General features: G+C 36.5%; 1 protein-coding gene across 1 annotated transcript in view; it reads left to right on the top strand.

Moving 5' to 3' along the window:
* LOC102806532 (uncharacterized) overlaps window positions 1-21,321 on the top strand; it is a 54,911-nt gene that overhangs the window by 12,366 nt on the left and 21,224 nt on the right. The window contains exons 13-17 of the mRNA XM_006819981.3: window positions 119-266; window positions 1,310-1,418; window positions 2,176-2,700; window positions 3,796-4,518; window positions 5,766-5,857. Coding sequence (XP_006820044.3) covers window positions 119-266; window positions 1,310-1,418; window positions 2,176-2,700; window positions 3,796-4,518; window positions 5,766-5,857 — 1,597 coding nt within the window. The remainder of the gene's footprint in view (window positions 1-118; window positions 267-1,309; window positions 1,419-2,175; window positions 2,701-3,795; window positions 4,519-5,765; window positions 5,858-21,321) is intronic.

The raw sequence follows: 21,321 nt of genomic DNA, 5'->3' as shown, positions 1-21,321 counted from the left end.
CGATGGTGATGACAGAGTTACTGTGGTCGCAAAATTAAAATTAAACCAAGTCCTAGCAAATTGTTTGTTAGTTTACCTGATACTCTTACCATGTAGTTGTTTTCATTTGTTCCTACAGTCCACCTCCTCGTCCACCTAAACCGGGACAACAGCAGCCATCAAGACAGCAGCCACCAAGACAAATACAGCAACAAATACAACAGCAGCCCACATCATATCTGCCTCCCAGGCCACCGAAATCACAACCGATACCACTTCCAGTAGAGGTGAGTTTGAGTTTGATTAGTATAATCGTAGTTTGTATGTAAATTATGATGGGGATAGTCATAGTTATCACTAATTTGAGATTTTTTAGCTGCTTTGCTACCATACAGTCAGCAGGAATGTGCAGTTTTAGACAGATAACGTGAGTTTCATTTTTGATTTGGTCGATGTTATGTTTAATTTAGTTTTTCACCACCAGACTTCCCCACCCAAATTTTCTTGTACATTTGGTCGATGTTATGTTTAATTTAGTTTTTCACCACCAGACTTCCCCACCCAAATTTTTCTGTACATTTTTCCTTATATTCTTCAATATTTCTGGAAATGAATCCTAATTTTGGAGCCAACAGACAAAATTTGAGTAAATTTTCAGTTTTCACTCAAAAAAATTGGCAATTTTTGTCCCAATCTTCTGAAGAGAAGTGCAGAATATAATCAGACTATTTTGCAAATTTGTAACAAAAAGAGGGAAGTGGTGGTGAAAAGGTTAAACATTTTAAATCATAGAGATGGCTGCAAGTTTGTGAATGTTGTTGTTTTCCATGATGGCTTATCAGTACATTTTTTATATTTCTTGTATGTGTCAATCATCAAACAGAAATCCTGCGCTTGATTCAATGCCATAATGCAGCACTGATATGCTGAAAACTAAATCATGAATAAAGAATTTATGTGACTGTTCGGTAATTTTTAGCTCCACTGTCGACTTTGTCGAGCGGAGCTTACCATATATAGGTACTACATGTGGTTCTAACTCAGATTTGTTCATTTCATGATGATATCTTCAATTCTCTAATTTTGATAAATATTTTTGTAATTTTTGGTAAAAGATGATATTTTCCACTTCTTGTTGAAAACCGTCTGATTGTTTTGATACTATACATTTTGTTCATTTTCTAATGATATCTTTTGTTCTTTAATTGAAATGTGCATTGCTAACAGAGGAGCTATCTCAGCCGAGAGGCTGCTTGTTGGGTAATAGCATGAATGTTGTGACTAGAAATGTTGCAGTTATCTTATTGTTACATTGCATTGCTATTCCTAGGATGACAGTATGTATGTTGAACCAAACGATGGTGATATTTACGAAGCTCCCATCGAGGAAGAATTGTATGAAGTTCCTGAAGATGAACCAAAGCCACTTCCAGAAGAAGGTAAAATAAAATTGCATTCAAAATGTTATATACATCACCAAGATCCAGTTCTGAAATTACGAAAATGGCACAAAAATGGCCACTATTCGGCCATTTTAAAACTGGATCATCAAACCAATAATTCTGTATATCTATGACATGATGTATTGAATATATAAAATTTGAACATAAACAGTCAAAGCAAGTCAGAAATATGGCACTAGAACCAAATTCATTAAAACTAAATAACATCACGGTCCCACAATGTCCAATATATATGTACCAAGTTTAAACAAAATCCATCTATAAACAGCCAAAATCTGGTTTTGTAAATGCTTGTTTTTCATCATTTTTCAGCACAAAAATTGATGTCATTTAGTAATCTTAAATCAGATCGTGAAACAAACTGATGTGCATATATGTATAATATTATGTATGATGTATGTGTGAAATTTGAATTTAATTGGTTCTGGCATGTCCAAGATATAGGTACGAACACACAGAGGTCAATCAATAAGTTCCTGTCCTAATAAATTAAATAAAGTTCCATAATCAGTTCCATATGAATTTTGCACAGCGTTTATGACTTTGCAATTGAAATAAATTGACAACCAGCTCTTTCTCGTAGTATATTTAATCAAAGACACACATTAATTATTAAAAGTATTCAAGACAAATGCTATTTCAAGCTGTCAGTTTTTGGGGCAGGGAAATACAGTGTAAATGCATGCTTAAAGTGGCCTAAATGTGTCTGTAATTTTCTATAATTTTTCTACAGATGATGATGATGATTATGAAATGCCAGATGAGAGTCATGTCCCCACTTTGCCTGTTGTTGAACCCAAAGTTGAGCCACCTCCAAAACAAAAATATACTCAATGGAATCCACTACTGAAAAAACAACCATTTGGACAGAGAGAGAATACTCCAGCTCAAAAAGGAAACTACCCAGCTTGGAAACTTAAAAACCAGGAAGCTACACCTTCCCCATTGCCTAAAACTGGAAACTGGGGTCAGCAAAAAGAGGAGAAACCTTGTCTGCCCAGTAAGTTAAAAGCACAAGACAATTCACCAGCTCGTACGGGGAACTATCCAGCATGGAAGCTTAAAAACCAGGTAGCACCACCACCGCTGCCAACAACTGGTAAATATGGCCAGCAAGAAGAGAAATGCAACATGCCTAGTATGATAAATGCACAACAGAGAGAGAGATCTCCTGCTCGTCCGGGAAATCATTCGCAATATAATTTACAAATGGTGGAGCAGTCTCAACCTGCTGAAGATGTTTATGAGATTGCTGAAGGTTTGTGGTCTATCTATGAAGTAGCTGTGGGTTCATGATGTTATCATAGCTGCTACGTGATTAGATTAGTTCGGTCATCTCAGCTGCCAATCAAATATGAAAGAAATTTTGATATGCAGCAAATTGATAGGCACAGTTTTAGACAAAACAGATGAACTAAACGCAAACCATTAAAACAACGAAAAATCTGTAAAAAATCTCTATTCTGGCTCATTTTGGTTAAATTTATCTATACAGGAACGTGTACTTAAATCAAAGTTAGGTTTTCACTGGTATAGGCATAAGTACTGTATGCATTCAACCCCATTTTGCTATATACCAGTAATACCAGAGTCCATGGCGGCATTTCAGTGTGTAGCTGGCTACCGAATGTAAATATCGCTAACTCTGATAATGCCATGTATCCACATCAACCAATGATGTAAAATTCATAAAAGAATTCACCCCTATGTAATCCAGTGTCAATTCTCCCATGAAATTCAGGTATGTGCCATGTACATGTGTTCCCTGTCTCAGTTATTTAACTTCTCATTCTCAAGAACTGGGTTGCTGAGAATGTATATACAAATGTAATTTCGTGAGGAGATTGGCAAAAAAATGCACTTGAAATCTAAATTAGGTGACAAAAATAACAAATGTGTCCATACAACCAAAATCCATTCAAAATCCAGGTCAATTATTGGGAATACAGAAGTTATATAAATATAAAAATCAGCAAAATATGTCTAAATATGTCTAAATATATTGTCGCATTCAAAGTGTGGTACACCAATACTATAAATTATTTCACACATAAGAACCATGGCCATCTTGCCCCGTCTTCCTTGTGGTATGTCTAACATACTTGGCTAACTGTACATTGTGGCAGTAATAGCACACAATAAATGGCTTATTGCTTATGATATGTGAATTTTGGTGCATTGGTCATTTTTAGGTATTTGTCGGTTATTTGTCAATATTTTTAGTCCAGTCTCATTGGCTGCAGGTTTTGATCAAAAACAAGCTGGGAACAAATTATGCATTTGTGAAAGTTGATTTTACTAAAGAGTGATATGTTGTTTAATACTTTCATCCCATATGATTTCTATCTCTCAGAACTGCCACCAGCACAGACTACTAGGCCACAGATGCCATTACCAGGGGTTACTCCAGCTGAGAGGAATTGGCCACCAAAACCTCCGGTTCAGGCTACCCCCAGTGAAGTAAATCCCCCTAAACAGTGGGGTCACAAAAATGATTTGACTCCTCCAAGTCTTCCCGGTAAGAGGAACCAATCTCCTAAAATAGAACGTAAAACAGAAGCTGTTGACAATATTCCTCAGTGGAGGAAAGATCTCATTGCAAAAAAGAATAAACAACATGCTCCTACTTTAGATAAAAAAACAGAGGCTGCTGACAATGTCCCTCAATGGAAGAAAAATCTTATTGCACAGAAAAATAAAAATGAAACTCCTTCTGTCAAACCTGGTACCGATTCTGATTCTGGAAAAGCAGTTGGAAACATTATCAACAACATGAAGAACTTGTTGGAAAATAAAAACATTGATTTTAGGACTCCTAGGCAAAGTGACAATGATGTAACAAGCAAACCGACTTTCTCAAGAAAAGATAGCCCTGGTAACAGTGGAGATGGAGAATTCAGACCACCTCCGTTACCAGGACGACCGCATCAGATGTCTCCTGGTGATAGTGGAGATGGGTCAGCAGCAGCACCACCACTACTGCCGCCACCAATAACTAGACCTGCTGGTCCAATGGGTAAAGCTTTGCCGGACCTTCCCAAAGATAACACTAGAAAACCTGAAAAGATTACTCCAGGTAAGAAAGTGATGTCATCTTCATTATACCCCTGGTACTACAGTGTCTTTGTCTCAAAATAAATTTAAAAATTGAATCTCAGCATGTCTCCATACAGCTTAAATTAAATTTATCTTTATATCCATCCTTGGTATGTATATAAAATACACAGAATGTGCTTCTTTCGAAGAATATTAGCAATAAAGCATGTATTGAATATGTCAATATGAATTTATAAAAATTAGCAACAAAACATCACGATTCTATCCTGACTATGTGTGATCAGTAACAAAAAGTTAAAAAATTGTAGGGTTTTTTACATTCATTTAATTTTTGAAATTGCACCGAAAAAAAGAAAATTTCAACTTGCCTTTATAGCAGCTAGATTCCACTCGTCTTTGTTTTTCCTGTCTCATCTTCAGAAGTCATGACACGGTTATTGAGATACCCTATTGTTTTGTTTTTTTAAATAACTAATGAGCGTACTATCAAATTTGCCAATAGAGGGAGTTATTACTATGTGGGAAAATTCAAAATATTGAACTATCATTTAAGAGCTATGTTGTTCATGCATTTTGCATAACCTCTGAAGGTAACAAATCTTGTTACATTTTCTAGGATGTTGTTGTCTTGTAATTTCCAGTTATACCTCGTTTTTTGCCAATTTTTTTTCAGGGAAAATAATCAATAAATTGCATTTACTAGTGAATTTGTGCATCCTGAAAATACCTGGACCTTAAGGATCATGAATACATTTCTACAGAGCTCAACATTTATTTAACAGTACCCCGGTACATACTAAACTGCATTAACTCAATGTAATTTCATTAGGCTTTGCTATTTCCCATTTCTTTGTGCACATAGCAGATGGAAAAATTGTTTTTTCTCCTGATCTAATATATAAATAATTCCAACAGAGTGAATTTTTGCACACCATGTTTGTATATATAACAGCAGGACTGACTATTTCAAGTCAAAGAATTAAAGCTTAACTGAAACTATATGAAAGCAGTAGACTTTCCAGGAATAAAAAAAGGATAAAGTTTTAAAATCATGTTAAAGTATGTTTTCCCATTCATGTAACAGCAGGACTGACTTTTCCAAGTCCAGAAATGAAAATTTAACTGAAACTTTATGAAAGCAGTGAACTTTCCAGGAATTAAAAAGGATAAAGTTTAAAAATCTATGAAAATTAAGATTAACACTTTGGGCACCATAATTTTATGGCATTCTTGTTTATTAATTCTATTTTTTTAATATTTTCATAGAGAAAAGTCGACCAGCTCCAAGTCAAGTTCAACAACAGAAAAGACCACTCCCTGATGCACCGGCACCAAGAACAACATTATCAACAGGAGTGGTGAGTGCTCTTATAACTATAGTTTACATCATTGTGCACCCATCATAATTTTTTTTTGCAATTCTGTGCGTCGGTAAAGTGCTCACTGTACAGCAGAATAGGGCAATGACTGTTTTCTGTTTCAGTAGATGTTTTGTGGATCCAAATAAACCTTTAACGCATGTGTTTGAAAACTTTATTTATTAAATGAACATCTATGTATCTTGTAAACATACTGAATAGTTTTAACCATTGTCTGCAGAAGCCTTCCCGAGAACGGAAATGGATGGGAAAAAATGCCATTAGCAGGCGATGTGTAATACAAAAAACAAATTCAAAACTGTATCCCTACATCATTTTTCAATTCAAAATTCTTGAAATCCTGCAAGAGGGATTGGGTTATTGTAATGCTGGTCAGTAAACTGTATTCTGTCATGCCATTGGTATGTCCTCTGTATTCTGTGATGATACTGGTCAGTTCACTGTATTCCATAATGCCATTGGTCAGTTCACTGTATTCCATAATGCCATTGGTCAGTTCACTGTATTCCATAATGCCATTGGTCAGTTCACTGTATTCCATGATGCCATTGGTCAGTTCACTGTATTCCATAATGCCATTGGTCAGTTCACTGTATTCCATAATGCCATTGGTCAGTTCACTGTATTCCATAATGCCATTGGTCAGTTCACTGTATCCCATAATGCCATTGGTCAGTTCACTGTGTTCTGTAATGCCATTGGTCAGTTCACTGTATTCCATAATGCCATTGGTCAGTTCACTGTATTCCATAATGCCATTGGTCAGTTCACTGTATTCCATAATGCCATTGGTCAGTTCACTGTATTCCATAATGCCATTGGTCAGTTCACTGTATTCTGTAATGCCATTGGTCAGTTCACTGTATTCCATAATGCCATTGGTCAGTTCACTGTGTTCCATAATGCCATTGGTCAGTTCACTGTATTCCATAATGCCATTGGTCAGTTCACTGTATTCCATAATGCCATTGGTCAGTTCACTGTATTCCATAATGCCATTGGTCAGTTCACTGTATTCCATAATGCCATTGATCAGTTCACTGTATTCCATAATGCCATTGGTCAGTTCACTGTATTCCATAATGCCATTGGTCGTTCACTGTATCCCATAATGCCATTGTCAGTTCACTGTGTTCTGTAATGCCATTGGTCAGTTCACTGTATTCCATAATGCCATTGGTCAGTTCACTGTATTCCATAATGCCATTGGTCAGTTCACTGTGTTCTGTCATGCCATTGGTCAGTCCACTGTGTTCTGTCATGCCATTGGTCAGTCCACTGTGTTCTGTGATGATACTCATTGTCAGTCCACTGTGTTCTGTCATGCCATTGGTCAGTCCACTGTGTTCTGTGATGATACTCATTGTCAGTCCACTGTGTTCTGTCATGCCATTGGTCAGTCCACTGTGTTCTGTGATGATACTCATTGTCAGTCCACTGTGTTCTGTCATGCCATTGGTCAGTCCACTGTGTTCTGTCATGCCATTGGTCAGTCCACTGTGTTCTGTCATGCCATTGGTCAGTTCACTGTGTTCTGTGATGCCATTGGTCAGTTCACTGTGTTCTGTCATGCCATTGGTCAGTTCACTGTGTTCTGTCATGCCATTGGTCAGTTCACTGTGTTCTGTCATGCCATTGGTCAGTCCACTGTGTTCTATCATGCCATTGGTCAGTCCACTGTGTTCTGTCATGCCATTGGTCAGTCCACTGTGTTCTGTCATGCCATTGGTCAGTTCACTGTGTTCTGTGATGCCATTGGTCAGTTCACTGTGTTCTGTCATGCCATTGGTCAGTTCACTGTGTTCTGTCATGCCATTGGTCAGTTCACTGTGTTCTGTCATGCCATTGGTCAGTCCACTGTGTTCTATCATGCCATTGGTCAGTCCACTGTGTTCTGTCATGCCATTGGTCAGTCCACTGTGTTCTGTCATGCCATTGGTCAGTCCACTGTGTTCTATCATGCCATTGGTCAGTCCACTGTGTTCTGTCATGCCATTGGTCAGTCCACTGTGTTCTGTCATGCCATTGGTCAGTGCACTGTGTTCTGTCATGCCATTGGTCAGTTCACTGTGTTCTGTCATGCCATTGGTCAGTTCACTGTGTTCTGTCATGCCATTGGTCAGTTCACTGTGTTCTGTCATGCCATTGGTCAGTCCACTGTGTTCTGTGATGCCATTGGTCAGTTCACTGTGTTCTGTCATGCCATTGGTCAGTTCACTGTGTTCTGTCATGCCATTGGTCAGTTCACTGTGTTCTGTCATGCCATTGGTTAGTCCACTGTGTTCTGTGATGCCATTGGTCAGTTCACTGTGTTCTGTCATGCCATTGGTCAGTGCACTGTGTTCTGTCATGCCATTGGTCAGTTCACTGTGTTCTGTCATGCCATTGGTCAGTGCACTGTGTTCTGTCATGCCATTGGTCAGTTCACTGTGTTCTGTCATGCCATTGGTCAGTTCACTGTGTTCTGTCATGCCATTGGTCAGTTCACTGTGTTCTGTCATGCCATTGGTCTGAAATAGATTTGAGTGATACATGCATGGAACATAGAATAATTAATATATCACCTTGTATGGATATCAAAGTCGCGAATCATTAACCTAATTTTTATAATTAGCCAATTTTCAGTTTTTCACTGATACCTTGAGAACCAGATGTTGCTTTTTAATTAAACTTTGTTTTTTGGTTGTTGACATCTGCGTATATAAATTCTCTAATTTGCATAAATTAGCATATTTTTAGCTTTTTTTTCCCCAATAACAACTCATCATATTTCAATGAGACTTGATACATAGGTGTTCTGGGGTTATCCATAAAAGTGATTAGTTTCAGGTTAAAACCATGCATACTAATTATAATTACCTAATTTAAATAAATGAGCCAGTTTTTAGTTGTTTCATAGATTTCAAGTACCGATAGCAGCAGTCAGATTTCAATGAAACTTTGTTCATAGATGCACTGGGGTGATCCACAGAAGTGATTATTTCAGGGTTAAAAATTGTTGAATATTGATAATCTTATTTGCATAAATTTTAATTTTTTATTTTCTCAAAAAATCAGATACAAATTAAATTATTGTCGGACAGTTGCTCTGGAATAAATCAGCTACAAACTAGAGATGTACAATCAAATCTATTCATTTTGTTTCAACAACAACTTTCTGTGCGTATTATATCAACTCCAATATTGTGGATCACATTGTTTTAATGTGGTGCTTCTTAAATAGGAGACTTATATCCAGGCTTCTTAAATTTGAATGAATTTTAAAAATTACCTATTTTCACTGTGATGTGCTTCTATACACAGTTCTTTCTAAGCTTACTTTGATCTTTTGATTCTGTGATTCAATTAAATATACAATATAGAGTGGAGAAGTTGTGCGTATTGAGAAAATCAAAAGAATACTCAGATGGTGAATGAAATATCAGATGTATGCTTTTCTTTGATTTATTTTGATGGATCTGCATGTGTCACATTTTATTTTTTATATAGTAAATGACTGCAGTCATCACACAGTGTGCATGCAAACATTATTTGAATGAACAGTCAATTTTTATATGCATTGCTTACATCCCATGTGAAGCTTATCAAACATCACAATGTGACAATACAGTTTCCTTAAAGTATGAGGAATTGCCGATAGTGTCTAATATAACACATGGTTCTAAGCAAAATAAAAATAAATTTGGGTAACAGAACATTTTTGGGAGATAAATGTGTTTTTACTTTACCCTAATTAAGGAACTAATATAAAGTCAGTTTCATAAAAAATTATTAAATTGTTATTGAAAGTGTGAAGCATATTTTTAATAGAAAAAAACAACATTACTTATATAATATATAATTAAAATACATTTTTGTACCTCTTATCTATCATTTACTTAAGTGCATACGCTCCTAATAGCAAATACAGTACAAATAAAATAAACAAGTAATATAATAAAATAAACAAGTCACAAACATTTTTGTACATATATACTACCTTTACACAGCAGCATTCTATTGGAGCCGAACTACTGCTCCTCCAACTGATTAACAGGAGATTATCTCCTATGTGATTACATGGTGGGGGGGGGGGGGGCAAACGAATGAGTCTGCTAGAGATTAATTCAGTTTGATCAGAGCCGAATGGAACAGCGCCTCAATACTTAGTATGAAAACAACATGGATGAAAACAATTTTGATGTCATGCTTGTGTTGTTGTTTTTGACTCCTGTGTGCTATCTGAAGAGCTATTGATTAGATTTTGATGAAACTTGGTACATAGATGCTCTGGACAAATGCACAGATGTGATTAGTTTGGGGTAAAAATTAGTGCATATTAATTAGCTAATTTGCATAATGATTAGTAAATTTTCAGCTTTTCCACTGATATCTTAGGTACTAATCATCACATTACAACGAAACTTACATAGATACATGATGATGATGCACAGACATTTATGTGAAATATTAATTACCTAATTTGCATAATTAATAAATTTTCATCTTTTGATATTTCAAGTACTATTACTTCATTACTTTTCAATGAAACTTAGTACATAGATGCTCTTAAACAATCCAAAGACCTAATTAATTTTAATTAAAAAAGTGTGCATATTAATCAACTAATTTGCATAATTAGTTAATTTTTGGTTTTCACACTGATATCACATGTACTAATTATTCCATTTCAATGAAACTTACATAGATACATGATGATGATGCACAGACATTTATGTGAAATATTAATTACCTAATTTGCATAATTAATACATTTTCAGCTTTTGATATTTCAAGTATTATTACTTCATTACTTTTCAATGAAACTTAGTACATAGATGCTCTAAAACAATCCAAAGACCTAATTAATTTTAATTAAAAAAGTGTGCATATTAATCAACTAATTGGCATAATTAGTTAATTTTTGGCTTTTACACTTATATCACATGTACTAATTATTCCATTTCAATGAAACTTGGTACATTGATGCTCCAGAACAGTCCACAGACCCACTCAGTTTTGAATTAAAATCAGATCATATTAATTACCTAATTTGCATAATAAATCAAATTTTTTGGTTCTAATCACAGTTCAATAAAACTTCATACATAGATGGTCTGTGACAGTACTTATCTTAATTTAATGAATCTTGGTACATATGTACTCTAACACAATGTGATGATCAAATTAGTTTAGGTTTTTATACATCTATAATAATTACCTAATTTGCATAATAATTTACTTTTCAGCTTTCCACTAATTTACTTAGGATTAAAACACATTATAATGAAACTTTGTACATGTGCACCCTGAAACAATATATAGACCTAAATCTATATATAATAATTCAATTGGTTCATTGAGGTAATCCACAGACATGATTAGTTTAATGTTGATAAACATGCATATTGATTATCTATTATTAGCCCATTTCTGATATCTAAAAAAATCAGATTTAAATTGAATTCATTGCAGAGGTGCTCTGGAATAAATTAGACTAAAAACCATGATGAAAAATTGAATGTATTTTCTGTATGTATTATAAATTTTGATAATGTGAATCACATGTTTTTCATGTTATGCGACTCAAATAGCAGACAAAAATTAGTTGCCAAGCTTCTCGTTTGAAAACCAAATCCTAAATTTTGAATTAATTTTTAATATGTCTCTTTAATACTCTCAGCACACAGGAGTTCTTTCTAAGCTTTCTTTGATTTTTCTTTACAACATGGCACAATGTGTAGGACAGTCATGAGTCTTAGACAATGCACTGTTATACTCTTGAATAAACAGGATGCAACTATCTTCGGTTTCTTCAAAAAGTTCCTTCAATTTCCATTGGATCTGTTCAGTCGTCCTTTCAAGTTTTTGATGCATAATTTCGTAAGCCTTTTTTTCTGTTTCCCGATGAGATATCAATCTATCACAGAATTTCTTTACTTTGTCAAATAGATATTAAGGCGTGCACCTCTTCATCAAGTCAGAAATTATGCGAAATTACAAGCAATGTTGTCTCCGCCATAATTAAAATGACATGTTATTTGAAGAAGTAGACTGAGGGCATGATTTGGCCAGATAAATTAGCTGTTGCGTATATGCGGTCGAGGCTTGTTGGGCCCAATCCTATCAGAGTTAAACCCCAAGGGTTTATTGTAGCCGAACTTGGCTCAAGCTGGCTAAGGTCAAAAGCGCATACACGACCATTTTTGCAGCTCAAGCTGTAGGGCCCGATATAATGCTGTCATGTAAATGTAGCATCTGATCACTGTTCATATTTTTCACTATATAAAGTACCATATGAACACCACCCACTCTTTTTATAATTAACTTTTTTGTGCTGGTCATTGAATATCACTGTGTTTTTTTTATTTGCATTTTGCGAAAACATACCAAACTTAACCAAGGTACTCTCAAAGTCGCATTCATTAGTAAATCCTCTTTTCATTCCATCGGCTCATATGCATGGTCATCAAGACATAGCTTTAAAATGTTGTTACAGATACCGTAGTACATGACAATATTAGCCCTTTCACCACCAGTTCCTTCTTTTCATCACACATTCACAAAATTCTGCACTTTCCTTCAGAAGATTGGGACAAAAATAGCCAAATTTTTTAAGTGAAAATTGTAAATTATATTTTTTTTCATGGTTTACAGCAAAAATTATCAAAATTTTACAGTTGATTACTGGTACCTACTTTGTTTTGAAAAATTGTTGATTACCTGCACACTTTTGTCTACAGTCTATATTGCAGATTTTTTAGTGTAAAGGAAAACTGCGGCAACCATGGCAACCATGTGAGCTGTAGTCACTAAAAGATTGGACAAGCTTGTTCCTTTGAGATAATAGACAGGAAACAATTTCATCCACATTGTGACTGTCACTGATATACTGTAACAGACCTTGTGATTATAACATTGTTAAATGTCAGTATTTGAAGGTTGAATGAGTTGAAAAGTAATTTAACGGTCACCATGCTCTATATTGCCTATAATCAGAGACCTCTTTCTAAGGTCTATGGTATAATTCATGCTTGCAAGGTCAACTTGAGGTCAAGGGTTATCCTTGGGTGATGAAGATGTGACAGCATATTGAAGGATTCGCCCAAACAAACAAAGAATGAAGATCATCTTTTTTTATTGCACTGTAAGATAACAATAGTATAGGACATTGACCCTATCACAGCCTATTCTAAATACCATTGTTATGTGTTATTCAGTCTTAGTCCTCTGAGTGCTAAAGTCAACTTTAGTCACCATCCTCAAAATAAATCTGTGCGATTTCACTCAAATTTTTTCACAATATTTTGATCAAAGCATATAGCCAATAGAACATTATTTCCTTTTGGTTCGAAAATTTAAAAAAAAATTCAAATATTGAAAAAAATTATAGCGTTGAATTTTAGAAGATTTGACTAGGTTTTAATCTCACTGGTTTGTGAATACATTCTCTGGTTATAGTTTGCATATTTGTAGGGTTTTAATTAAGCATATCAGTCGAAATAAAACCCAGCGAAAAAGTTCTAAATTAAACTTTCGTCACCATTCGCAGAATAAAATGTTCCATTTTTCACAGATTTTTTCTAAAATTTTGACATGTAGCTAATAGTAAAATTATGGCCATTTGGTCCAAAATGATCAAAAAATTATAAAAAAAATGATTTAAAAGAGAAAACTGAATATTTCCGACTTTAATGAAGAGATGAATTCATATCTGAAGAACACTGAGGGTTTTAAACTGCAAGAAATGCATTTATCGAATTACATTTTTTTTTAAAAAAGTGCTTTTTGAAAACCATAATTTTTAAACTATATAAGACCAAAAAAATGATGTTTTTGATTTGTGTATGTCAGTTAAAAAGGGAAAAACAAAGAGAATTAGATTAGAACTGTGTGTTTTTTTAAGAAACCCTGAAGTAGCAATGATCTTTTTTTTTTTTTCACTAACTAAAACTTCACAGATTGAAGCAGAATATCAAGTATATGTGCAATAATGAAAAAGTACCTTTATGACCAAACAATCCCAAATTTCTTCAAAATTTGCCTTTCTCGCATGTTATATTCACAATCAGCTATCGTACACATAATTGTGATCAAAAGTACTGATATTCACTATATGGGGGCGGCCATCTTGAATACAACTAGAAACTAAATTATTACAAGCCATATTCAAGATTGATGTCCCCATATAGTAAATATCAGGAATTTAATCACATTTAATTTATTATCACATGTACGCCAGCTGACTGTGGTTGTATTTCACTGATGTACATATCATCCTCACTCACCCATTACCGTATGATTGCAATGTTCCAATTTTGTTTTGTTGTTTATGCTCATAATATAAATATAAACAGTAATATTACATGCATTTTTTTTTTCATTCAGCATAGTTTTATTTATACAGATAATTTGAGAACTGAGCGCAATGAATAATAATCAAAGTGGAATAAAAGATGGATGCATTCTTTGTTGGTCTCCTAGCAACCCATAATGCATCAAGAGATAACTAGGTGAAATTGATTATTTCTAAAAACATGGATATGCTACACATGGTACAAATCTGAGGGAATAGTTTCTCTTTCTTGCACAGTGAATAGATTCTCTTCAATCTGACAATGGCAGTTTCTATAGATGTGGAGACAACACAAAACACAGTGATGCAGATTCCTCTTCATAATCAGATCTCTTGTGCTTTTTAAAGTGTATGTGAATGACACTGTATTATAGACACCACTCATCTACGTATTCAACCTGATAAAGCATGGCAGAACATTGTGATTACCTCGGAATTAGCCATCCACTTTACTCACGACATTTAAGGGAATCAACCCCTTTGTGCCTAGCTCCTCTATATCATGTCTTTCCGAAATTCTACAGATAAAGAATAATAATTGAATTTCTCTGTAATCTCTCTAGAGGGCGCCAGTCTATTGGGATTTACATAAGAGCTGATATCGTTAAAATAATAGTGTGCATATACGACTCTTTCAGATAACATTTTGTTACCTCAAATGTCAAGAGTTACTTTGAATGCAGACTTCTTTTAATGGGTTTCATTTTATATGTCTGACTTGTTGCTGTAAACCACTTATTTCCCACACTTGTTGATTTAATAACATCCATCTCTTAAGGTCAAAGGTTATAGATTGAGGTCAACGACCCATTGAGAAGGTCACCGAGTTGTGTTGTGGGTGTGGATGAGTTCTAGTTGGTTGCATGTTTTGTTTTTTGTGTGGTTTTGTCTTGCCTTTTACTTCACCATTTACATTTACATGTCAAAAAACAAAGTTTTGCTTCTCATCATGCACCTCACTTGAAAATCTTTGCCTCACACAATATTTATGTAAATTTTGCATACCAGTGAAGTGTGCCACTTGCAGTGCAATGTTTAATTCATATTCTGAACAGTAGACAATGTTCAAGTAAAAAAGTACAGTTTCAATAGAAGCGCACATAAGTTAAAAATAACATTCATTGTAAGTGGATCTTTATTGTTTTGACTATGGTCTTATTGCTGTTGTCATTCACATAAGCGTATAACTACTGATAGAGCAAATCCAGTATTTATTGTGAAGTATCAACTGGAACTTTTTGTCATCTCATTAACTATGCACATAATAAACTCATTAGGTATGTGCATATCTAATTCCAGTCTCTTTTGATCTCATTAGGTATGTGCATATATTATGTAATTCAATCCTGTTCTGACCTCATTAACAATGTGCATATCTTAATCTAGTCTGTTGTATCCTCATAATGTGCATGTCTAATTCCAGTCTGTCTGTCTGTTCAGTATTGTGACCTCATTAACTATTATTTCAGTTTGTCTATTTGATGTTGTGGCCTCATTAACTATGTGCATATCTTATTTCAGTCTGTCCGTTTGGCGTTGAAGCTCATCTACTGTAGCGCACCAAGTACAATCACCATCTTTCATTTACAGGAATGTCACTCTGCTTGATTAGAAAATAGAGAGATAGTCATGTGGTGATTCCTAGGGATTAAAGCCATACACTTTGACAATATTTTGGAATAGAATAGAAAGTGTTTTAAACTTCAAAAAAATGGTATATGTTGTATCAGTTAAGCATAATTATAAAACATCATTGGATGGCAGATTCAAGTTTATATTCGATGTTTCAATAATACCTGGTATATCTAAACTGTTCCGTCTTATTTCTGTTTTGACAGTCTGGGTTGATTTGTTGTACTACGATGTTCATTGTATTTCTAAGTTCACTGTTAATGTACAGCTCATACGATGATGTATTTTGTTCTGTACTTCATTGCAATGTATGGTACACTTATTAGTCTGTTCATTTGGCGTTTTTGCTTTTGGATAAACCCCTTCCTATTGCTAATTTGTGGCTGATTGTTCTAAATTGTGCTATTGCTCTGGTGTATGTATGTTATGTTCCATTTTGATTCAGATTTTGATGCATTTGGAGCTAGTGTTAAGTTTGTTTGTTTTTTTTGAATGTTTTTACCATAAGGACATATTAGGAAAACTGATTGCTATGACATTTTGAAATTTAAATCTAGACAAAACAAATGTATAAAATTAAAAAAAAATGTATAAAATTAAAAAAAATTGTATAAAATTAAAAAAATCTACTTGTACTGCATTTTCTGCATAAGGGAAACCATGTGATATACAGAACAGATATAAAGCAAACTGAACTTGACAGTGAGGATACCCTGGTGAATTTAAGGTGGCATGTGGCTTGGTGACAAATCCATCCCTAAATTGTAATAAAATCTGACAAATTCCAAGGGTCATATGAAATTGGGTCAGTGTTGCTGTTCATTAGTTGTTCTTGTCAAGCATTTTTTTTTAATCAAAGCACACTCAGGCTGAAAAACAAACTGATGTGAAAAAGATTTGTGAATACCAGGCCAGAAAAAAAGAGATGAGATGAAACATTTTTTTTTATTTATCTATGAAAACAATATTTTGGCAAATATCAAACTCACCAGAAACAGTATTTTTTTCTTTAGGCTAAAGTAAAAAGCATTGTTTGTCATCTTTGGGGGTTCTTTTGCTTTACTTTTATTTTTACATTTTTAAGACCTTGAAAAAGCCTGGAATTTTTTTTTTTTTTTCCCCAGAGGTCTTATAATGTTAAATTTCTAAAATCATGGTCTTGAAAAATCTTGAGAAAGCTTTCAATTTCATATACTGAAACATGTAGAAGCTCTGTTCAAGTAAATACATGTTCAGTTATAAATCAGTCAAAATAAAAATTTTAAAATATTAGAAAATTAGATATATTAGAAAAATGCATTAAAATAAAATATTGTAAAAATAAATGTCATTTTGAAATAAAGAAGATAGTATTCAATGAATTGTAATGTTATGAGGCTTCTAGTTTAATAATTTTCTTTGTTCTCTTCTAGTTTTATAGACAATGCTTGTGTTAAGCTTTTCACCACCAGACTTTCTTGACTTTCTTATATTCTTCACTATTTCTGGAAATGATTCCTAATCTTGGAGCCCAACAGACATAATTTGAGTCAATTTTCAGTTTATACTAAAAAAAATTGGCTATTTTTGTCCTAATCTTCTGAAGGAAAGTGCAGACTATAAACGAAACTGTTTTGTAAATTTGTGATGAAAATGGAAACTGGTGGTAAAAAGGTTAAATTTTCTCATTTCTGAGTACATGTTATAATAGTGTATAGTTTTGTTCAGTTACTGTATGGAAACCTCATCTTTAGTTTGTAAAAGCCAAGACTACATACATACCAGGGTCGTACAGTAAAGCTTGCTGGGGGTATGTCAATTAAAATATTAGTTCTGATTCAGAACATCCAAAATTATGCAAACAAAATTTAAGTTCACAAAATATACCCATAATTTTGTCCATACTGTTTTTTTTAAATTTTGACCAAGACCTGGGAAAAAATTGTCAAAATAGTCAAAATTGATAAAGAAAAATACATAAAAATGAACTATGTTGCCCCAAAATAATGGTTTTCACGGCATTAACACAGCATTTCATTAATTAATTAAGTCTTGAATGATCAATTAATTAAAATAAGAGCAACCATAGAATATGACCTTCTCTTACTATGCCAGTTATTTTTACCCTGAGTGTTAAATTAAAAACTGTAACATAAGAAGTCTGTGCAAAGACAAACAAAATCACCAAACGGAAGTATTTGTAACAGGAGTATGAGGACTTGAAGATTAATCATGTATGGAGAAAAGGCAGTGCACTGATAATTGCAAAATAACTCTGGAAGTGTAAGTTTCATCACTTGTATCCTTTCCCAGTATTCCAAGGGGAATTATCAAAGAATTCTGTGTACCCAACCTTGAGGGAGAATGGGTTTCCAATGGAATCATTGTTTGATAAGGATTATTGGCTGTGCAGTCTCTGTTGTTGAAGGACTGTGTTTCTTGTCTGTCCATGAGTCAAATCTGTAATTATGAGAATGTTGATTATTGGAACCTAGCTGCTTAAGTGTTTTCTTTTAAATTCATCATGTTGCTTAGCGACTAACAATAATATTCTTTGCAATAATCAGAATGATTATTGGTATTGGTTTAGAGAAAAAATAAAATTGGAAAAATAAATTTGTTTGCATGAGGATTTGGTTTAAGTATAAAAAAGAAAGCTTGCTAGTACAGGAAACATTTTGGATTTGCTGAATTTTTTCTACAAAATGCAAGTCGCTTGACTTTAATACACCAATGAATTGACTATAAAGTTACTGTGAAGCTTCAACATATTATCTGCTAAAAACCTCCATGACTACCGGTATCTGAAATGAATTGGGGGGGAACGTTTTCAGCAGATAATGTGATAATAATCCAAGTCATGAAATTGAAATAATGTACTGTGTGTAGTGAAGATATGCTGTATCCTGTATTTTACATATGCTATATGCTGCATGGGACCATGATATGTGGTGTGGAAAATAATGTGGTGAATGAAACTGTCCTCACATCACAGTCTTAAATGAATGAATCTTCACCATGGGTATATAGTTTTGACCTTCATGTTGAGTCTGTTCTACAGGGAACAGTGGCTCTGGCCTCCCTATTGAGTTTGTGGCATGCTCACCCAGGGTATAGTGGCATTGGCCTCCCTATTGAGTCTGTGGCATGCTCACCCAGGGTATAGTGGCATTGGCCTCCCCATTGAGTCTGTGGCACGCTCACCCAGGGTATAGTGGCTCTGGTCTCCCCATTGAGTCTGTGGCACGCTCACCCAAGGTATAGTGGCATTGGCCTCCCCATTGAGTCTGTGGCACGCTCACCCAGGGTATAGTGGCATTGGCCTCCCCATTGAGTCTGTGGCATGCTCACCCAGGGTATAGTGGCATTGGCCTCCCCATTGAGTATGTGGCACGCTCACCCATGGGTATAGTGGCATTGGCCTCCCCATTGAGTCTGTGGCACGCTCACCCAGGGTATAGTGGCATTGGCCTCCCCATTGAGTCTGTGGCACGCTCACCCAGGGTATAGTGGCATTGGCCTCCCCATTGAGTCTGTGGCACGCTCACCCAGGGTATAGTAGCATTGGCCTCCCCATTGAGTCTGTGGCACGCTCACCCAGGGTATAGTGGCATTGGCCTTCCCATTGAGTCTGTGGCACGCTCACCCAGGGTATAGTGGCATTGGCCTCCCCATTGAGTCTGTGGCACGCTCACCCAGGGTATAGTGGCATATTGGCCTCCCCATTGAGTCTGTGGCACGCTCACCCAGGGTATAGTGGCATTGGCCTCCCCATTGAGTCTGTGGCACGCTCACCCAGGGTATAGTGGCATATTGGCCTCCCCATTGAGTCTGTTGCACGCTCACCCAGGGTAGGGTGGCTCTGGCTTCCCCATTGAGTCTGTGGCACGCTCACCCAGGGTATATTGGCTCTGGCCTCCCCATTGAGTCTGTGGCACGCTCACCCAGGGTATAGTGGCTCTGGCCTCCCCATTGAGTCTGTGGCACGCTCACCCAGGGTATAGTGGCATTGGTCTCCCATTGAGTCTGTGGCATGCTCACCCAGGCTACCGAGTGGCTTTGGCCTCCCCATTGAGTCTGTGGTACACTCACTCAAATCACTACAGTGGCTTTGGTCTCCCGTTGAGTCTGTGGCACGCTCACCCAGGCTACAGTGGCTTTGCCCTCGCCATTGTGTCTGTGGCACACTCACCCAGGCTACCGAGTGGCTTATTGGCCTCCCCATTGTGTCTGTGGCACACTCACCCAGGCTACAGTGGCTTTGCCTCCCCATTGTGTCTGTGGTACACTCACCTAGGCTACAGTGGCTTATTGGCCTCCATGTTGAGTCTGTGGTACACTCACCCAGGCTACAGTGGCTTATTGGCCTCCCCGTTGAGTCTGTGGTACACTTACCCAGGCTACCAAGTGGCTTTGCCCTCCCCATTGTGTCTGTGGTACACTCACCCAGGCTACAGTGGCTTATTGGCCTCCCCCTGTTGAGTCTGTGGCACACTCACCCAGGCTACAGTGGCTTTGCCTTCCCCATTGTGTCTGTTGTACACTCACCCAGGCTACAGTGGCTTATTGGCCTCCCCCTGTTGAGTCTGTGGCACACTCACCCAGGCTACAGTGGCTTATTGGCCTCTCCCTGTTGAGTCTGTGGTACACTTACCCAGGCTACCAAGTGGCTTTTCCCTCCCCATTGTGTCTGTGGTACACTCACCCAGGCTACAGTGGCTTATTGGCCTCCCCCTGTTGAGTCTGTGGTACACTTACCCAAGCTACCAAGTGGCTTTGCCCTCCCCATTGTGTCTGTGGTACACTCACCCAGGCTACAGTGGCTTATTGGCCTCCCCCTGTTGAGTCTGTGGTACACTTACCCAGGCTACCAAGTGGCTTTGCCCTCCCCATTGTGTCTATGGTACACTCACCCAGGCTACAGTGGCTTATTGGCCTCCCCCTGTTGAGTCTGTGGTACACTTACCCAGGCTACCAAGTGGCTTTGCCCTCCCCATTGTGTCTGTGCCACACTCACCCAGGCTACAGTGGCTTATTGGCCTCCCCCTGTTGAGTCTGTGGTACACTTACCCAGGCTACAGTGGCTTTGCCTTCCCCATTGTGTCTGTGGTACACTCACCCAGGCTACAGTGGCTTATTGGCCTCCCCCTGTTGAGTCTGTGGTACACTTACCCAGGCTACAGTGGCTTTGCCTTCCCCATTGTGTCTGTGGTACACTCACCCAGGCTACAGTGGCTTATTGGCCTCCCCATTGAGTCTGTGCCACACTCACCCAGGGTACAATGATTTTAGCTCACTCATGGCTTAAATTCTTTTATATCAACCCTATACATGTATGTAAGATTTGAACTCTGCATGAACTTCTAACCATTTTGCCCTTAGCAACCACTATTATGCTTTATCAGCCATATATTTACATGCTGTGTCTTTGAACATCATATTTTCCCCACTAAAATGACGATGCAACATTAAGGAGTCTGTTTCTATTTATCTCTTA

Source organism: Saccoglossus kowalevskii, chromosome 10, assembly GCF_978046115.1.
Source record: "Saccoglossus kowalevskii chromosome 10, keSacKowa6.1, whole genome shotgun sequence".
Classification (NCBI taxonomy): Eukaryota; Metazoa; Hemichordata; class Enteropneusta; family Harrimaniidae; genus Saccoglossus; species Saccoglossus kowalevskii.
The sequence above is the reverse complement of the archived record's forward strand: the minus strand, read 5'-3'. Positions and strand labels throughout refer to the sequence as shown.